General features: G+C 52.8%; 2 protein-coding genes and 1 long non-coding RNA gene across 5 annotated transcripts in view; 2 read left to right on the forward strand and 1 right to left on the reverse strand.

Annotated features, from left to right (window-relative positions):
* Window positions 1-13,500, reverse strand: part of NDUFS6 (NADH:ubiquinone oxidoreductase subunit S6) — a 13,930-nt gene extending 430 nt beyond the window's left edge. The window contains exons 1-3 of the mRNA XM_032279144.1: window positions 13,266-13,500; window positions 12,438-12,491; window positions 1,219-1,341 (exon numbers count right to left, since the gene is read on the reverse strand). Of these exons, the coding sequence (XP_032135035.1) occupies window positions 1,219-1,341; window positions 12,438-12,491; window positions 13,266-13,478 (390 nt within the window). The 5' untranslated portion in view covers window positions 13,479-13,500. The remainder of the gene's footprint in view (window positions 1-1,218; window positions 1,342-12,437; window positions 12,492-13,265) is intronic.
* A 146-nt stretch (window positions 13,501-13,646) lies between these two features.
* MRPL36 (mitochondrial ribosomal protein L36) lies at window positions 13,647-16,214 on the forward strand. 3 transcript variants are annotated; one of them, XM_032279145.1, is made up of 2 exons: window positions 13,647-14,323; window positions 15,825-16,214. In XM_032279145.1, exons 1-2 carry the CDS (start codon window positions 14,152-14,154, stop codon window positions 16,145-16,147), a joined length of 495 nt encoding a protein of 164 aa, XP_032135036.1. In that variant the 5' UTR covers window positions 13,647-14,151; the 3' UTR covers window positions 16,148-16,214. The 3 variants fall into 3 exon arrangements, with proteins under 3 accessions (XP_032135036.1, XP_032135038.1, XP_032135037.1); XM_032279147.1 differs by lacking the exon at window positions 13,647-14,323 and adding an exon at window positions 14,919-15,023; XM_032279146.1 differs by lacking the exon at window positions 13,647-14,323 and adding an exon at window positions 15,123-15,138.
* Window positions 16,215-16,453: 239 nt separating this feature from the next.
* Window positions 16,454-18,417, forward strand: LOC116552414. Its single transcript, XR_004269372.1, has 2 exons — window positions 16,454-17,068; window positions 17,628-18,417. It is a non-coding gene; the product is annotated as an uncharacterized LOC116552414 (long non-coding RNA).
* Window positions 18,418-18,910: the final 493 nt, after the last annotated feature.

The following is an 18,910-nucleotide window of genomic DNA, read 5'->3' on the forward strand; positions in this document are numbered from 1 at the left end:
CCGGGCTAGGCAGCCACCCCACCGAACCCCCGGCCTCAGACTCCCACCCGGGCTAGGCAGCCACTGCACCGAACCCCCAGCCTCAGACTCCCACCGGGATAGGCAGCCACCCCACCAGACCCCCGGGGATGTCGCCATTAGCTGCAGCCATGACCCATGCACCACCCACACCTCACCCTCCTGGGGCTGCGGCGGGTGCTGCACAGGACCATGAGGCGCACCCAGGCGGGACCCGCGGGGCTGGGGCCCAGGAGAGGGCAGCCGGGTGCCCAGTCCTGCCCTAGGCTGCTTGACCATTTATGCCTGTTACACTGTCCCCTTTCAGGACAGGCACCAAGATAATGACAGCTTTTAACGAAGGTCAGCTCTAAGGAAGTTCAAGTCCTGTAACAGGAACACCAAGCCTGGCAGCTGCCTGAGTCCCTGAGTGTTCCGTGGCGCCCCCTCCCTCCCTGCACCCCAGGTCCACATCCCAGCTTCAGCCACGGCCTCCTCCTCTGGTCTTGTGTTCCTTTTTCTCAATGGTCCTGTATGTGACACTCATCAACAGGCATAAAGGATTACACAGGGACTGTACAACATAAACTGTGTGCCCCCCAAAGTCCTAGCCCCCGATGTGACTGCATTTGGAGCTGGGGCCTTTAAAGAGGCAATTAAGGTAAAATGAGGTCATACAAGGGCCCTGGTCCAGTCTGCCTGGTGTCCTCTGAGAAGAGATGAGGACAGACACCCACGAAGGGACAGTCCTGTGAAAACACAGACAGGAGCCCTCATCTGCAAGTCCTGGAGGCCCCAGGGAGGAACCAACCGAGTGGCAGCGTGGCCTTGGACAGCGGCCCCCAGTGCCGTGGGAAGTACGTGTCTGTTGCTTCCGGCCCCGGCCTGTGGTGCCGTGTGTAGGAGCCTGAGCTAAGATGATGACCAAACCGAGAAGAGCCAGAGAGGACGCAGACGCCTGAGCGTCGGAGAAGAGGAAGGTGGACATCAGGGCTGACCCAACGAAGCACGCATCCACCGCTTCGCAGCTGGAAGGGGTTCTCGGACACGCCGCTGTGGCTAGGCCCTGTACTGTGGGGCCGTGCAGTGAATGTGCCGCAGTGTGAACCCTGTAACGGCTGCCTCGGGAGAAGGGGGCAGAAGGAACAGGCACCGGGAGTGAAGGGGAGCATGGGGACCTGCAGGCTGCGCTAGCGTGCGCGCTGGTGGCCAGCTACGCACCAAGTTGATGTACACTTTCGGGTGGCCCAGCGCGCCTCCGCCGCCATCGCACGAGATCACCCGAGTCTCCACCTCGCTCACCGGCTGCTCTGCTATCAAATCAATGCCAAAGTTTTCATTCACCTGGAACAAGAAGAAAAACTTACATAAACAAATACACAAACTTGCTAACTTCATACAATTTAAGCCCCACACACAAACCCATGAACCATCAGCACAGATCTATGGTGCGTGCTTCATGTAACTACTATCACCATAGACCTTCATGACTCACAGGTAATTAAATTTAGGGTCTACACACACATTTACTTTTCATTGGAATAAATGAAAGTTTATTCCAAATAAGTTCTGAACTTAGAAGTGCTGCAAGGAGCAGAGCAGCGGAGGCTTCCCCTCGGTCGCCCGTCTGACTCGGCACTCGCTGGCTGCCAGGAGCCTGTGGGCTCTGCATGCCCTCCTCTCCCCACCACACTGCCCCATCCCACCCCAGAGCACCTGCACCGCACAGGCCTTTCCCCACAGGCTCCTGTGTGCGTATCAGAGGAACATTCTCTCACCAACGATGGAGCAGATGTTTCTAAAATGCCGAAAACGCCACCTGCGCTGCAATCCACGAGACCACAGCGTCTCGCCGGCTTTCCCAGTGCTGAACACTGCTTAGATCACTCCTAAGTGTTTTCTCCTGTTTGCTGCCACCGTACACTGGGTCTCCCCATCCACTGTGTCTTCCACCTGATCATTTATGACTTGCGGGAAAGACTCTGGTAATTTCACCTCTTGCTTGCGTGCTGATGCTTTTGAGTTACAATCAAAATGGAATGAAAAAGATGTCTCCACACCACCGTGGGGTGAAGGAGGACACAGGACTATGTGGAAATGCCAGACAGTGGGTAAGCGGACAGAAGGCTCCCACTCACCGGCGTGGGGAAGACGAGGGGTCGGCCTACATAGTCACTAATTTATACAACACCCAAAGGAGAAACCACTGAACAGTTACTACTGTGAGAAGGACATGAGCATGACGGTTAGCCTTTCTTTGAAGTTTTATAAATTTGACTCTGAAATCATGTTTTACATTTTTCAAAGTCATAAAACTAAACTTTTAAAATGACAAAAAAGAGACAAATGAACCTAAGGAATTCCAAGAAACTATAAGAGAGAGTAACAGGAACATTTCTAACAAGACACATCTTAAGAATAAAAACACTTCCAAGGCAAATGAAACTACTATTGAAACAACGGGACTTTCGGTGTGGGGAAGGAACTAGAAGAGACGTCAGCTCACTGGTCCGGCAGAAAGAAGTCTCGTGACCCTGAATTGAGTGTGTAACTCATCCCGCATCTGATGACCACACACACCCCTCCTAGCTCCATCCCCAGGACCATGATGAACCCAGTGGCAATGAGTGCCCCACTGCCCACACGGTGGTCTCTAAACACCCCTTCGCACCAAAGGGAAGGGACTGGGTTCTTTGAAAAATGCCTGATTCTGGGCCCAGGGCAGGAAATGGTACAGGATGAACTGCAGGCACTGTATTGTGGCACAAGTCAAGGAAGTTTTAAAGGCAACTAAGGTGTGTCAACCTGGGTAAACCTGCCACATGGGATGATCTGGGATACCAGAAATTGGAAGGACAGGTGGATTATAACTGCAAAGGACAGAAACACAAATATTTACACCCATGATTCATAAACATGTTTAAAAAACTCATTAATTACCTTACTAGGCACTATGGTTTGCATGTGCTCCCCCAAAGTTCCTGTGTTGGAAACTTAATCCTCAATGCAACAGTGTTGAGAGACAGGGCCTTTCAAGGTGCTGAGGTCACGAGGGCTCTGCCTCATGAGGGAGTCTGGCTGCCCTCACAGGTGGTGGCCGGGCTCCTGGTGGAAGGATGAGTTCAGTCCCCCTTCATGCACACTCTCCCGGCCTTCCACCTTCCACTGTCACCAGACACGGCCTCAGCCGTGCACCTCTCAGCCTCCAGACTGTAAGAAACAAATCTCTGTTCTTTATGAATTACCCAGTCTCACGTAGTCTGCTATAGCAACACAAAACAAACAGACACTAGAGAATCAACCCATCAAAGGCTGGTAAATAAAGAGAAAGAATCAAGTATTTCTTCTGATTTTCCTACAGAAACTTTACCTCAGGACCAAACTTTCTTTTGATATAAGTATTCAAGCTAATAAGACAGATCAGATCATCATTTTACAACCCCTTATGAAATCACAGATGTGGGAGATAATGATCAAAGTCTCTTTCTACAACCAGAATCGATTATGTACTATGTGGCTCCTGATGGAAGGCACATTACCTACACAGCAGTGTCACCAGGAACAAAACACCGACCCTCAATCTGATCAAGCCTCAAGATCCAACTATCTCCCAAACCACGCAGAGACAAGAGCAAGTTCACCAGCACGACAGTGATGTGGTCAGGAGGTTCCAGCCGTGGGGACTCGACAGAGGAAAGGACCTGGGCGCTCTCACGAATAAATTTTCCAATGAGAAAAAGGACAGAGCGGGGGGGTCCATGGGAACCTACAGTTTAAAAGAGACTTAAGAGACACCAACAACTGCAAGGCAGGAACGCACTTGGGCTCGGAGTCGCACGATCACATTAAAACCATGCATGACCAAGAACATTCAACACCACTTAGATATTTAGTTTAAACGACTTATTGTAACTTTAAGGTGTAATATTGTTGTCATGTTAATATATTGTTATTTATTTTTTCTACTTTCCTGTAAAATCCAAATGTTACTATCTTTTGACTGTATAGTTAATCCTTGAACGACTCAGGGGTTGGGGGAACCACCCCGAGTGCAGCTGAAAATCTGCTAACTATGGACTCCCCCACACTGAACTACTCACAGCCTGATGCTGACCAGAGTCTTTGCCAGTAACATCAACAGTCGATTAACACATATTTCGCATGTCACAAGTATCAAATATTGAATTCTTAGAATAAAGTAAGCTAGAGGAAGAAAATGCAATTAAGGAAATCGCAAGGAAGAGAAACTATCGACTGTCGTGAGGTGGAAGTGGATCACCACACAGGTGTTCACCTCATCATCTCCACATCGAGCAGGCTGACGGGGAGGAGGGGAGGGGTTGGTCCTGCTCTTGGGGTGGGGGGGTTGAGGGTATGCAGAGGCAAAAGAAAAGCCACTTATTGAGTGGACTCACAGTTCGAACCTAGGTTGTTCAAGGGTCAACTTATACACGGATAAATTTAGACTCGATAAACATGATGTCAAAGATCCACTTCAAACTTACTAGGGGCTGGTGGGGCCGGGGTGGAGGCAGGGCAGAGCTGAAGTCACACTGGCCATTCTGACACCTGTCTCGGTTGGTATAACTGTCGAAACTGACTGCCTGGGTACATGGGAAAGGGAATCCTTAGACCTCCCCTCCGTTTCAGTTTATGCTTTTTAAAAAGCAGTAAAACATCCTGGCTTTGCAAATAATGTATGTTATGATACTCATAATGGCAAATTTGGGAACCCAGAAAGGGGACATGCCTTGATTTCCTCTGACTGTAATGAGGCAGCCCCTGTCAGCTGCCCCCGGGAATAATCAGTGAGTAAGTGCCAGGAAGACGAGGCATGAAGCACCGGGAAGCCACGGGAAGTGGAGCGCAGGCGTCTGCGCATGGAGAGGGAAGGAACTCAACTCTACACCCCCAGCAGGCCCTGAAGTCCAGGGATGGGGGTCTACCAGCACGTCCCCTCCTGGACGGCCAGCTCCACCGAGCATGACACAGCCCTCCCTCTGCCTCCAACGCTGCTCGGGGGTTCCCCGGTTTGACAGCACAGCCGGGAACCTTGCATTCCTCCTATGGTCCCCACCTCAGAGTGGAAGCAGCCACAGGGCTCGTCACCAAGTCACCCACTTCTGGAGGCGAGACTCATTCAACGCCACAGAGTCACAGAAAACACACACAGTGGGAGGCAGACACCACTCTTTCCCTTACAGATACATTTTGGACAGGTTTATTTTTCAAGAGATTCTGTCAGTTACAGATGACCATTCTGTAAAGTTTTCCTTGAAGGTCTATTTCCAGAAACACAGAAGGAAGTTAGAGGAAAATGAAGCCACATTAAAGCAGAGCCCTGAGCGGGGTGGTGCTGCTGGGCTGTTTCGCCCGCTCCTGTGACACGGGCGTCTGCTGCCAGCCTGGCGCTTCGCCTCACACCAGCGCCTCCAGCTCTGACGTGCGCGATGTTCTGCTCACCCCTGCCGCGGGCGAGGCAACTAACCAGACAAATGAAGCCTTATGGTGTAAATAATATGGTGTCTGCCTAAGTGACACACTGCCAGGCCCCCATCATGACAGTTGGAGAGACCGGCCGCCTCCCCACAGGGAGGGCAGCTGACGCCGCGACACTGGTGACTGACGTGGGATGTCCTCCTGTCATTTACCGTGCACAGCTCAAGGGTGACCCTGACCACCCATCACGAGCAAACGTCTGGCTCCAGGAGCTCAGTGCAAATGCAGGAATACAAAGAACCGGCAGTGAACACACCCAGCCACAACAAAGAGCCTCGCTCCAGGTTCAAACCCAAGGCTCCATCTCACTGGGCGCTCTAGGTTCTCAAGACTCCATTCTCACCTGCTTTCACCTGGGGAAAGGTAAGAAAGGCTGAGGAGCACTGCTGCAGTTCACAAGGGAACCCTGGGAGAACTGCCACGGCAGCCCGCACGACATCTCTCGTTAAGCACACGGCGCATCATACAGTGAACTGTCCAACAACTGTCACACGCGTCCTCTGCAGGTCACTAATGTAAAAATGGGAAGCTCTCTCTCCACTGACCTCTTGATCATCAACTGACTGGGCATAAAAACATCTAGGTTTAAATCTTTAGGAGTGAAAGTTCTATGACATCAAACTGAGACTACAATTATTAAAGATAAAATATAAAATGTATGATTCTGTGACACAGCATCAAAACCAATGCAAAGGGAAATAACCACGCAGCGGAATCATCGGTGTTCTGTAGAACACCCACCCCATGAATGCAGATGTATAGATTCAGAACATCGGCCATTTTTAACATTAATGCCAATAACTATATTTAGCTAACCATACACGTGTATATATGTCTGTGTAAGTACATAATTCTTAAATCACAGGACAAACTGAACTTTTCATCCAAATTAATTTTTAAACTAAGTATTTCCATAAAAATGCTCTAAACCACAATTGAGTTGTTTGTACATGTTCACACTTGCTTTGAGAATAGTGGAGTCCAGCGACTAATTTTGCCAATGCCTTGGAAGAGAAAGAATCACCAGACACAAAGACACAACAGAGAAGCAAAGAGGAAGCCCGGAGCTGCGCGAGGGAGGAAATGAAGGCCCCTCTAGCCGACTTACCCACGAAGCCACCAGCGTGTCAACCTGGGGCTCATGAATCCATAGTTCCAATTACTTTCCTCTGGGTCCGGGGATACATAAACCTGACTTTATAACCATTACTTCTGACAGTCCAAGCCTTTCTAAAGGAAGCAGAGGCCTATGGTTCTTATTAATCCAAAAGGTTTCTTTTCAAATCTGACTGCCTTTGCCCCACTGTAAAGATGGCGTATTTGGGAGGGAAGTTGGGAGGAGGAGCACATGGAAGCAGAAGCCACAGAAGAGCTCTGGAGAGCAGCCCCGGCGTACACCAAAATGCCTGGGCCTCAAACCCTCCCTAAAGGATGCCCAGGCTGCGTCAAGCCAGAGACAGGCTCAGGCAAACCTCCCCCTTAAACCCTCCAAGGATGGGCCTGAACGCAGCACAGAGCTCTCCCCGTGTCACCAGCCAGATGATCTGCAGAGGAGGAGGGCAGAATTCCAAGGCCCCTCGAGTTCAATCTTCCTCTCACTTGTGTGACCTTCTCAGCCACTGCCATCTGACTGGGGGCCTCACCCTAGCACTCATCCCTGATTCCCAGTCCTGCCTCCCACCTGGGGCTCCAGCGGCACCAGAGGGTCAGTGCACCCACCACACGGGAACTTTTGCAGCTTCCTCCTGGTGACGCCACCTACTCCCCTGGCCCCGGTCCTAAGAAGAGTGGCTGCTTCTTGCAGCTGCCGACCCCTGGGTCCCTCAGCACTCCCTCTCAGCTCTCTGGCATCCCTCCTGCGGCCAGCAGCTTGCACGTACAAGGGCCAGCATGGTTCGGGTGGTGCTGTGCTGGCCTCGAGACACTGCTCAGTGTCGGTGAAAGATGTCACAAGTCTTCACTGCTGATCTGAGGCGTCCTGTAGTCCTGGGTGATAACACGAGTTACCGCCACAGGTGTGCAGAGCCTCCAAAGGTGCCGCGTGGGCCCAGCCTCAGGCTCACTCGCTTCCCCATCTGAGGGTGCCCTGCCCTGCTGGCCTCCTGGGAGAAACAAGAATGAGCGATGCCAGCCACAAAAGCCACAGGGAAGAACCTCTGGTCGATTCCCTGCATGGGCCTAAAGCTGCTTCCCCCTCAGGTTTTTTTTTAAACTGCAGTAAATACACGTAACATAAATGTGCCACCTTTAGCATTTCTAAGGGCACTTACTGCGCAGCCCTCACCACCACACATCTCCAGAACCTTCCACCTCCTAAACTGAAACCCTGTTTCCATTCAACACTACCTCCAAATTCACCCCGCCCCCGGCAACCACCAGCTACTGTTACCTCTGAGAGCCAACTCTTCTGGTCCCTCACATAAGAATCACGCGGGACGCTTCCGTGACTGGCTCATTTCACTGAGCGCAACATCCTCCGGGTTGATCCATGCTGCGGCATGTGTCCAGTGTTCTTCCTGCTTACGGCGGAACAATATCCCACCGTCTATGGACAGATCACATTCTGCTCATCTGCTGACAACGGACCCCCAGCGGCTTCCGGGTTTCTGTTACAGTGAACAATGCTGGGATGAGCACGAGTGGACCCCAGACCCTGCTTTCAGTTCTTCTGGGTACACACTCAGAAGTGGACCCGCTGGATTGGATGGAAGTCCTAGGTTCAACTGTCTGAGGAGCCCACAGGCTGCTTTCCTTAGTGGCTGTGTCATTTTACATTCCCAGCAGCAAGGCACAAAGTTCCAATTTCTTCACGTCGTCACCCAGGCTTGTTTTCTGTTTTGAGGATCTGGAGCCACTGAAAACTACTTGGTAGTTTTCCTCTCTCTCCAGCGCTACTCAATTATTTCCATTAACGAAATCTGCACACACTCTTCTCAGGACAGAACTTCACATCATCACAACAAAACAGCATGCCAAGTAGACATCGGCACTGTGGGCAGCTGCTCCTAAACCTGGAGGCGCCATGCACCTCAGAGCCTGCTACCCAGGAGCAGAGAACCAGGCAGGTGAGATCTCTGAGGAACAGAGAGCCAGGCAGGTGAGATCACAGGGTCACAAATGGACTCAACCCTGACTGCCAGGTATCGAAGAAAACATCCAGAATCTTGCTCTGCCCTGAACGCCCAGCTGTGGGCTGTGCGGGTGGGGAGTGACTCAGCACTGCAGAACACTTGGAGAGAGAATCTATCCCACTGGTGGGCAGACGAAGGCACAGGCTAAAGCCCCGGCTGTTCCGTAACCTGACACACAGGGGGAGTGGGCTGCACAGAGCCACACGCAAGGGATCCCAGCCTCCCGAAGCCCCGGCTGCTCCGTGATCCTGACACATGGGTGGAGAGGCCTGCACAGAGCCGCACGCAAGGGATCCCAGCCTCCTGATGTTCTGGGTTTGCTGCCTAATTCCTTTTCAAAAAATGAAAGAAAAAACCTTGTGTATGGACACTAACATTTAAATTCAGTACTTAATCCCTCATCTACAGGGATTCAAAGCCCATGTGCCAACGACATAAGTCATGGAAGCACACAGCCCTCATAAACCCATCAGCGCGGGAGCCTGAATCCAGATGCGGCCAGGCAGGGCAGCCCCAGCTTCTGACCAACTAAGCAGATGACGCTGTCTCATACCTGGCCATGAGGCTGCTGCAGTGCATGACCACTACCACTACACCTCACTGTAGACCTCACCCAATCACCTCTTCTATTACAGGACAGGACACACCTGCTTTTAATTTTACATGTATGACTATAAAGCAATGAAAACTTTTCCATCAACAGTGGAGAAATACCTCCAAGTCCATTCCAGCCCTCCGCCTCATTCGTGTGACCCAGGGTGCTACCTACTCCAGAACCACGTGAGGCCTGACTTCTGGTCCCTTCCTTCAGGGTTGGGGGTGGGTGGCACATTCTCCAGCCAGGCCCAGGGGCCATGGCTTCCTTTGCAGGCACCCCCGGTCAAAACTGGGCAGGAACCACACAGAGATACTTTCCACTTTTTCCTGCAAAGACCAGTTCAATTACCCAGCTTCCTGCTATCGTTGTCCTACAGGTCAAGTTTAGATTCAGTTTATTCTTTCTCTTTTTTTGTTTGGAGATAGGGCATTGCTCTGCTGTCCAGGCTGGGGTACAGTGGCATGATCTCGGCTCCCTGCAGCCCTAACCTCCCAGACTCAATGATCCTTCCACCTCAGCCTCCCACGTACCTCAGACTACAGGCATGTGCCAGCATGCTGGGCTCATTTTTATATTTTCTGTAGACACGGGGTTTCACCATGTTGCTCAGGCTGGTCTTGAATGCCTGGGCTCAAGCAATCACCCCACCTTGACCTCCTAAAGTACTAGGAGGACAGGCATGAGCCTATTGTGCCTGGCCCAGTTTACCTTTTAAAGTATTACCTGACAAAACTAGAGGGACAGTCTGATCGGGGGCTGTCAGGGGTTGGGAAGAAAGAGGGATGAGCAGGTAGAGCACAGAGGATTTTCAGGGCAGTGAACTCTGTACAATACTGTCATGGTGGACACATCACTACACATCTGCCCAAACCCTAGAATATACAACATCAGGAGTGAAACCTGTGGACTTGAGTTAATCATAATGTATCAGTATCAGCTCATCAGCTGTGATAGAGGCAGCACACAAATGAGACATGGCAGTGAACAGCAGAAACTGAGGGGGGCGGGGTGCTGTGAAAACTCTACTTTCTTCTACTTTTTCTGTAAATCTAAAAGTGTTCCAAAACAATTAAGTCTTTCAGAAGCCAAAAAACTACTATTATAAATAGTGCTAAACACAAATTTGTGCTGAAAGGAGAGCTTGGCAGGATGCCCACTCATCATGTTATAAACACGCCTTGAACCTCCAAGGTGTGATGCCAAGGCATGCCCCGGACACTCGGGATGCTGAATGGGGGGAAGGCACTGGAGAGGCTGGGCCGGCTGGAGCACTGAGGTCATAGCCAGGACGGCCTGGGTAAGCTGCCGTCACAGGCACGACTACCACACTCTCCTGCACCCAACCTTACTGGCTTCACCAATCCTGATTCTGTTTGGTTTCTTTTTAAGTTGTTTCCATGCTACCCTGTGCTACGCCAACCAGAAATCAGAAGCTACACAAAGAATGTTCAGCAGAGAGGTGTTTGTGACTGGGACCCACGTATTTGCTACATCACAGCAAGAACTGAGTTAGGGAGCTGGGTTGGGTGCCAGGTTGCAGGAATGAGCACAATGGTTTCAGGAACAATCTGCTCTGGAAATGTTCTATCTGGGGCTCCTACCTTGTCCCCACAACCCTGCCACGACACCCACAAAGCAGGGATGTAGAGTGCAGCGACTGCCTCAGTAACAATGACCCATTGACGCCCAGGAAACCTGAGAATGGGCACCACATCACACTGGGAGAAAACTCCCCTTCTCCACGATCACTGCCAAAAGAAACCAAAGGGCCTGTGAATCCTCTCAACATCCATTGGTTTCCACCTTCCAAATGTCAAGTCCATGTACCTAACAAGGATGACCACGATAGCCTGCACACAGAGGAAACGTCCCATTCCCAATGCCATGGGCTCCTCTGTGTCAATCACTGCGCTACAGCACTGGAGAAGGTAGCATACAGAACAGATGCTTCTACTGAGAATACACTAACAATTCAAATAAACAAAACAAGGCTTTCTGAGGATGGAGAGGAGCAGGGCTCGCCATATGTCACCACGTACTAGACAATTACATGTGATCTCACTGGAGACTTATGATTCTACTCAAAACATTCACAGGGTTTCCATTTTACAAATGAGAAAACTGAACCTATGCTGTGATTCCACCTCACAATTGTCACACTGCAAGTCCACACGGCTTCTACTCCAGAGAGGCAAACCCACTAGACATGACCCCTCTCCACCACCATGATCCTGGCAGACATCACTAATCAATCACGACATACTCTTTCACTCAATGTGGATCAAGCCCCAAGATCTTTCTCAACCCAACATTCAAGGGCATTGTCAAATAATCAACCACCATAAAACAAACTTCTCTGACACCCACTCATCAAATCATACAACAGTGAACCAAATGAATTTTGAGAATGTGAATTTACATTCAATTCATGATCATGTGAGCTTCACCGGAATGCCCTGGAGCTCCAGGACAGAAGAAAAACTATACACTGGGAATGGATAATGTAACCAAGATTAAGGGAGAAGGGAAAATATATGATTTAAGGATCGTTAAGGTGTTAAGAAGAAGAACCAGGCTAACCAAAGTGGGAAAAAGAATGAAAAAAAAAAATTCCAGAAACATGGAAGCATGCCTGAGCTAATTAAGAATTCAGGGGCTCACAGACATGAACGATAGGTAGTCAGGTTTAAAAAAAAAGGCTGATTTAGGCAGAAGGATTCTAATTTCAACATTCTTTCTCCAGTGGTCACTCAGAGATGATCTGAACTGATCTTCCTTCACAATGTATAGAGCTAACAGACCCACTAAGGAAAGAAAAACTCATGTGAATTTTCAGCTTATCACTGTGAGTCCCTGTAAAAGCACATACTAATTTATTTGGTGAAAACTATGAAAAACACACCTCCTCCAGGTTGTTAAAAGAGTAATTTTTTAAAGTTGATACAGAATAAGGCATGAGTATTTAAAAAAAGATAACTTCCACTTATATATAAACCAGAACTACAGTTGCCATGTTATGTAATGTATTTCAGGGGGAAACAAGACACAAACAGACACAATTAACATTAGAAGGTAGAATCCCATCCAGAGCTGCTAGGGTCCTTGCAATAGGGGGAGAATTTATTTAAATCTTATATATTAATTTTTATTTCTTGTTGGTTATATAAAAGTTTTATGAAAGCTTACCTCTCTTCATTAAAACTTTTACTCACCTCTTTCTGACGACCTACAAACCGAACTCTCCTGTAGTCTTTTTCATCATAAACCTGGAAAAAAAAAAACAAAAAGACCATGTGTGACTTTTACAGCCTAATTCTGAAAAAAGTGACTTCGTATCAATCATAAATACTACAGGTGAGTGTTTTTCTTAACTTTCAGGCCATTGATGGAAAGTCAAACAAGTGAGGGGCACAGTACACAGTTAATCAGGAACATTTTTAGCAAGATACCTGGGATGAAAACGGGTGAGCACCTGAATCAGAGAGCAGCATAGAGAAGTAGCCCGGGAAGGTGAAGCTAAGGAGGAGAGACAAGTCCCCACCGAGGAGAACCGCCCCAGCCTTCTTTCGCATATGGCCAGCTGGCTTTATATAATCCCTCTTAATAAATCTCCTAGGACACATTTACCTTTGTTCTTCATTTTGGCTTACAATATTTGTGTGCTTTGGACAACAACCGACTTCTCAGATTACTAAAGTTTATTATTGAATATTACACAAATTCTAAACGCTGACCCAAAAAATCAGCGGCCACGGACCGCCTACGGGCAGTCACTCCACAGCAAAGGCTGCCTGCCGGGGAGCCTTCCCGTTCCAGAGCCCGCAGGCCCCGGGAGGACGAGACCCACCGCTGCCGGCCGCCGTCACCGTCCCGACCCGCAGGCCCCCTTCCCGGCGCGTGAGCGACACAAGCACAACCTTACCACGACCTGCGCGGCCGCTGGTACAGAACCAGAGCCGCGTATGCCCGGCGAGCCCACCGCCACCAGCCGCCGGAGGTGCGGCCGGAGGAAGAGGAGTCTTGTACCCAGCGGCCGTTACCTGGCCAGTGTGTGTGATCTTCTCCCCGGTCGGCGAGACCTGCACCCCGAAACACCTGGCGCCGAGGGGCAGGCTCCGCGCAGCCGCGCCGGACTGGCACAACAGCCGGCAGAAGGTCGCCGCTGCTGCCGCCATTTTGCGCGGCTGACCTTTGACCCGGCGCAACGTCGCTCTTAGAGCCGACGCATGCGCACGGCTTCTGTCGGCGCCCATACTCCCGGGACTTATTTCGCTCTGGGGAGCGCGCGCGGGTCGGGGCGGAGGGTGCGCATGCGCTGCGCAGGTGGCGCCTCTGGCCTCGAACTCCCGACCTCAGGTGCTCCTCCCGCCTTGGCCTCCAGAGTGCTTGGATTACAGGCGTGAGCCACTACACCCGGCAATGGTGCAGCCTCTGGCGATTGCAGCCTCAAGTTGGAGCTAGGGCCGGGATGACGCAGGCCGCGGTGTGCGCAATCTTCAGCTCTTAGGAGTTCCCAGTGGTTCTTATTTAAGGGACAGGCAGGGGAGGATGTAAACTGAAAAGACATTATTTATGTTCCTATGGTAACCGATAATCATGAGACGTTTACATATCAAAAACTTTTATTGTGTGAAGAAGTCTACTGCTTAGCAGAAGAGACTGGAAGTGCATTCTCCTGGTTCAAGGCAAGCATTCCTGTGTGAGGTTCTGGGGAACCGCGGAGGAAGAGTATATTTGGAAGATTTCTGCAGCAGAGCTTAGTACGCCAATTGACTTTATCCAGCATGCAAACACAGCCTCTAAAAAGGCCCATTTTGTTCAGAGCCGACTTGGGTATAAATCCCAGCTTAACGCTCCAGCATCCAGCTTTTATTTGCTGTGGTCAGAGCCTGAGGACCAGGTGACTCCAAGAACAAAACACTAGAGATGCATGAGAGGCCGGGGAGACGAAGAGGGAGAAAGGCGGTGAGAAACAAGAATGCACAGAAAAAGCCCCGGAAAACTGGGAATGCTGTCCCAGTAAACGTGGTGGTCAGGGGCAGATTTGTCCTGGAGCTGATAAACTCCGCAGGCCCGCCTGGTGTTCGCCGAGTCAGGAGTGAAAAGTGGACGCTGCGATGCGCCCGAAGCGTTGGGGCCTGCACGGAGCGCGGGGTGGATGCAGCCACCTCTGCAACTCACCTGGACACACGCAAAGGGAGGCGGGTGGAGCCACGGGTACATCCCTGAAAAGGCAGGGATAAGCGAGTTAACTGTAGAATCTAGGTGGCAAGTACACGGGTGCTCACTGTAAAGGCCTCCCCCTTTTTCTGTATGTCTGAAGTGTTCCATAACGTCGGGGAAAACAGCCGTACCCAGTTGGAACCACTGCCGGTCTCCACTCGTTTCCCGGAGCCCGTTGACATTTCTCCCGGGAAGTCCCCTTAAAAACATGTCCTCTTTCTCAGTTTTTTGACTTTGGTACTTGTCAGCTTCTTCTAAGGTCTAATGGGTTGTAATTTCTTTTTGGTTGCCAATATCCATTTTCCTCCCTGTTTTTCGCACCTTTTACCGGGAGCGCCCCAGTCCCACCGCACAGGTGTGCCCCTGCCCGCAGGGAGTGCGCAGTCTGCGAGCCTCGGTCTCCAGCGCCTGCGCACTCGCGGCTGCGCCTCTGCGCCCGCCACTGGACGTGGGCACGCCACGTGACTCCCGCCGCCATTTTTCTTCCTGGCAGCGGCGTCCGCGTCCCAGTGCGCAGGCGCAGGCGCAGGCGCGGGCCGAAGGCTTGGGGCTCGGGACCGGCGCTGCCTTCTCAGGTCAGGGGTCCCGGGTTGGAGAGGCGGGGGCCGGCCACCTTGGGTCCCCTAGGCCCGTCTCCCCGAGTGGGCCGCTGTCAGAGAAGCGTGGGCCGGGGCCTGGCGGTGTCGGAGGGTCGGGTGGGGGGCGGGTCCGACCTCGGGCGGCGGGAGGGGGTGTCGAGCGACCCCGGGGCGGGGGGGACCCCGCGGCTTCCGAGCGCGACCCCACAGCCAGCGCGCAGAGCCTGCCCCGGGGTCGCGGTGTCCTGCGGGCGCTGCAGACCCAGCTCCTCCCAGCCCGGGCCGCTGAACCGGGGGGCCCCGGGCGCGTGGGGAAGCAGGGGCGGGCGGCCGGGCTGCCAGGGCCCCGAGCACTTCCCAGCGGAGGCGGGGCGTTGCGGCCTCGGGGTTTTGTCCTGAAACTGGCCCGAGGGGTCCCTGGGACTGGGGAGAGTGGGACGGAGGGGTCGTCAGCCGAACCGCCCTTGACCCGGCGTGACTGTCGGAAAGGGATGCGGCCTCAGCGTAAGGGCCTCCCGGCCGTTCAGCCGCTCCTCGGCCTCGCGGGGCTGCGCGCACCCGCCGACACCGGCAGCGGGCGGGAAAGGGAAGGCAGCCGCCGTGCAGGCCCTGACTCTCCTGGCACACTTGGCCGATTAAGGCAGCTGAGCCTGTGGTCGAGGCTGCAGCTGTTGTGGAAACGCTCTCCGACCCCGCGGTCGCTGCCTTCCCAAGCCTCAGTGAAACGGGAAAGGACGCCTTAAATAGCGGGTGGAAACACAGGAGAAGCTGTAACACCTTTTTTCCCCCCTCCCATAGATCGCCACGACATGGCAACTCTTTTAATAAGGAAAATGGTGAACCCTCTGCTGTGTCTCAGTCGTCACACACTGAGGCCTCCAGCCCTCTCCACGTTCCTGTTGGGATCCCTTCGAGGTGCGGCCCCCGTGGCTGTGGAACCGGGGGCAGAAGTGCGGTCATTTCTCTCCCCCGGCCTCCTGCCGCACCTGCTGCCTGCGCTGGGGTTCAAAACCAAGGGTGTCCTTAAGAAACGCTGCAAGGACTGTTACCGGGTGAAGAGGCGGGGCCGGTGGTACATCTACTGTAAAACCCACCCGAGGCACAAGCAGAGACAGATGTAGTCCCTTCCCTCCAGTCACGCACATTCTCGTCATCGGGAGTGCTTGTATCTTACGGAGTTATCACATCGGGGAGTCAGGAGAGCGACTGGAGGCAAACGCCCTAAAGGTTGCCTGTCACTTACCAGTTCAAGTGAGGACCTATAGAAGACATTGCATCGTCTCATTTCTAAAACGCTCCAATTAAAAACATTTTCCTGTTTGAATAGACTGAATAGCTTAGTTCATTCATTCTCCCTGAACTCTGGCTGCAGTAGGGTGGGGTGGTGCGGGGTGTGAGGTGGGGCAGGAGTTCTTTAGTCTCCTTAGGCTGCTTAGGGCCTCTTGGGAGTCAGTGTTCGGTCACCTGTCCTTGCACAAACCAAGCTTAGTGGCTTCAATCAGCCATTTTCCGTTGCTCACAAATTTGTGAGGCATTTGGCATGGGCTCAGCGGAGCTGTCTGATCTATGTGGCATTAACTTCAGGACTCACTTCCAAGATGGCGCCAGCACTCCTGTCTGGGGCCTCAGTGCCGCTCAAACGGCACCTCCGGCTCAGGGCGTGGCTTGCGCTGCCCGAGAGTGAGCTTCCCGAGATTGTCTCGAGAGACCCGCTCGGACGCTGGGAGGCTTCCTATGACCCAGCCTGAGAAATTCCCTCGTGGCGTTTCTGCTGCACTCTGTTGGTTCAGCAAGTCCCTAGGGTGAGCCCACATTCAGGGGGAGGTGAGGAGCTCCCTTGCTAGAGGATGGCCACACCTAAGCTGGCAAGGACTTAGAGGGATGGAGCGGGCTGGTCCTGGCCAGCTCACCTGGATTAGGAGTTGAGGGAGGCCCAAGCTTGGCGGAGCGCTGTCGGCTCAGGCTGCCATAACGAAGTACCTTCAGAGGGAGTTTGTCAGCAAGTGTGTTCTCGGTTCCGGAGCTGCACATAGGAGATCAAGGTGAGAGGAGAGTTGGTCCCTCCTGAGGCCTTGGCATGTAGAGGGGTCTTCTCCCTGCATTCTTACATGGGAGTCCCTCTGCATCTGTCCTAACCTCATAAGAGACACCAGTCCTGTTGGTTAAGGACCCACCTCAACGACCTCAATTTAATCTCTATATTGTCTCCAAATATAATCACCAGAGGTCCTGGGATCAGGATGTCAGCATACAAATTTGGGGGTGGGGAGCACCGTCCAATCCAGAGCAGGTGCTGAGATGTTGGGACGGCCTTCCCACGGCTCCTTTCCTCCTGGCCAGGACCGCCTTCCCTTCTCCCAGAAAAGGAGCTTCTTGAGACGGAAAACCATGCAAGGAGCCTAGCCAGGGGGAGCGCCCTCCTGTCCAGATCAGCAGCAGGGGGCAGCAAGGTCACCTAGAAAGGCCTGGTGGGGCAGCAGAGGGGCACCATGACCACATCAGGCCAAAGCCCAGCCCGAACGCCCACATGACTTCAGGGGGAGCAGACGCCAGTGTGGGTTGCCGTGAACTCCGTGCTGTGCCTGTTCACCCTCAAGACAGGAGGGCGGACAGGAAGGGCCTCTGCAAGCGGCTTGACGTGGGTGTTGCAGCCCACAGGCATCTGGCCCAGTTGAAGAAAGTGGAGGGCATGTCTTCCCTGAAAGAGAAGGGAGGCAGCTCTGGGAAGACCCTGCTTCTGTGCAGTGAAAGGGAAGCCCTCACAAGCTGTTCTTAATTGAGGCGTTGTGGATGCTTTAGAGGGTGTGTCCCAGGAGACCCTGAAAATGTCAGAAGCCAGACCCCACGAGGAGGCCTGTTGTGTACCGGGTCCGAGAACACTTGCTCAAGCATGTGTGTTTGTGTATGTGGCATATGTGTGTGCATGCATGTGTGCACATATGCATGCACGTGTCTGCATACGCCACCTGAACAGTGCGGGAGGGTGTGATGAGTCAGCAGGGTTGCCGTAGTGACCCAGTGGACTGCGACCTCCAGCCAGTGGGCACACCATGTCTCTGATTTCTCACGGGTGGGTGACGTGGTTTTGAGAACCAGAGGGGCCTGACAGCCCCGCTTGCTGATGCTTCCTGAGCACCTTAGCCCGGACCCTGGGGTGTGGAGGAGGAGAGGCGCTGCTGCCCTCACCCTTTCCGCGAGGAGCATGTGGCACAAAAATGGAGGCTGGTGAGTGCTGTGCGTGAGGCATGCCAGCTCCTCCAAGGCAGAGGTCAGGGTGCTCCCTGGAGGGGGTGACGGCCATGCCAAAACTTTAAGGTTACAGGGGACGCAACGCGAGGAGGGGCCTGAGGCTGGGCACGGGCAGGGGACACCCAAACCATCCTGCATGGACGAAAACCGGGCGTGCTTTTGCAGCACACGGTGCTCTGTCTGGATGCCTGACTGCCGGCTGCACAGCTGTGGTTGGGTGTGATGTGCTTGTGCGCCATGGAACTGTGGGCATGCACAGTCGTGGCCTCTTGACGATTGCGCAGACGCATCCCCAGCGAGGCAGCTTGGCATAAGGGCCAACGGGAAGGAATAAAGGGTACGATTTCACGGCACGCTTGATCCAATGGGGAAATGGGGGTATTCTGCTAATTTTGCTTGAGCAGAAATCTAAGGCTGATAATTACGCACCCAGGCTTCAGTCCAGAACAAGCTGTTAATAAAAGAGATCTGCAGAAGCAGGCCAGGCCCCCGGACCTCAGCACTGTGGACGTCTGGGCTGGGTCATGCTCTGGGCCCCTCCTGGGCAAGGCCAGGTGTTCAGCAGCCCTGGGCTCCACCGCAAGATGCTGTGGCACCCCGCCCACGAGCAGGGCCGACCAAAAGTGCCCCAGACA

The sequence above is a fragment of the Sapajus apella genome, unplaced genomic scaffold (assembly GCF_009761245.1).
Source record: "Sapajus apella isolate SASKATOON/1434 unplaced genomic scaffold, GSC_monkey_1.0 scaffold11, whole genome shotgun sequence".
In the NCBI taxonomy this organism is placed as follows: domain Eukaryota; kingdom Metazoa; phylum Chordata; class Mammalia; order Primates; family Cebidae; genus Sapajus; species Sapajus apella.

Coding starts and splice junctions, on each gene's coding strand:
- MRPL36 (XM_032279145.1), top strand. CDS start 14,152: ATGCATGAGAGGCCGGGGAGACGAAGAGGGAGAAAGGCGGTGAGAAAC. Junction 14,324..15,824: donor TGGTGTTCGCCGAGTCAGGA/GTGAAAAGTGGA, acceptor CCCCTCCCATAG/ATCGCCACGACATGGCAACT.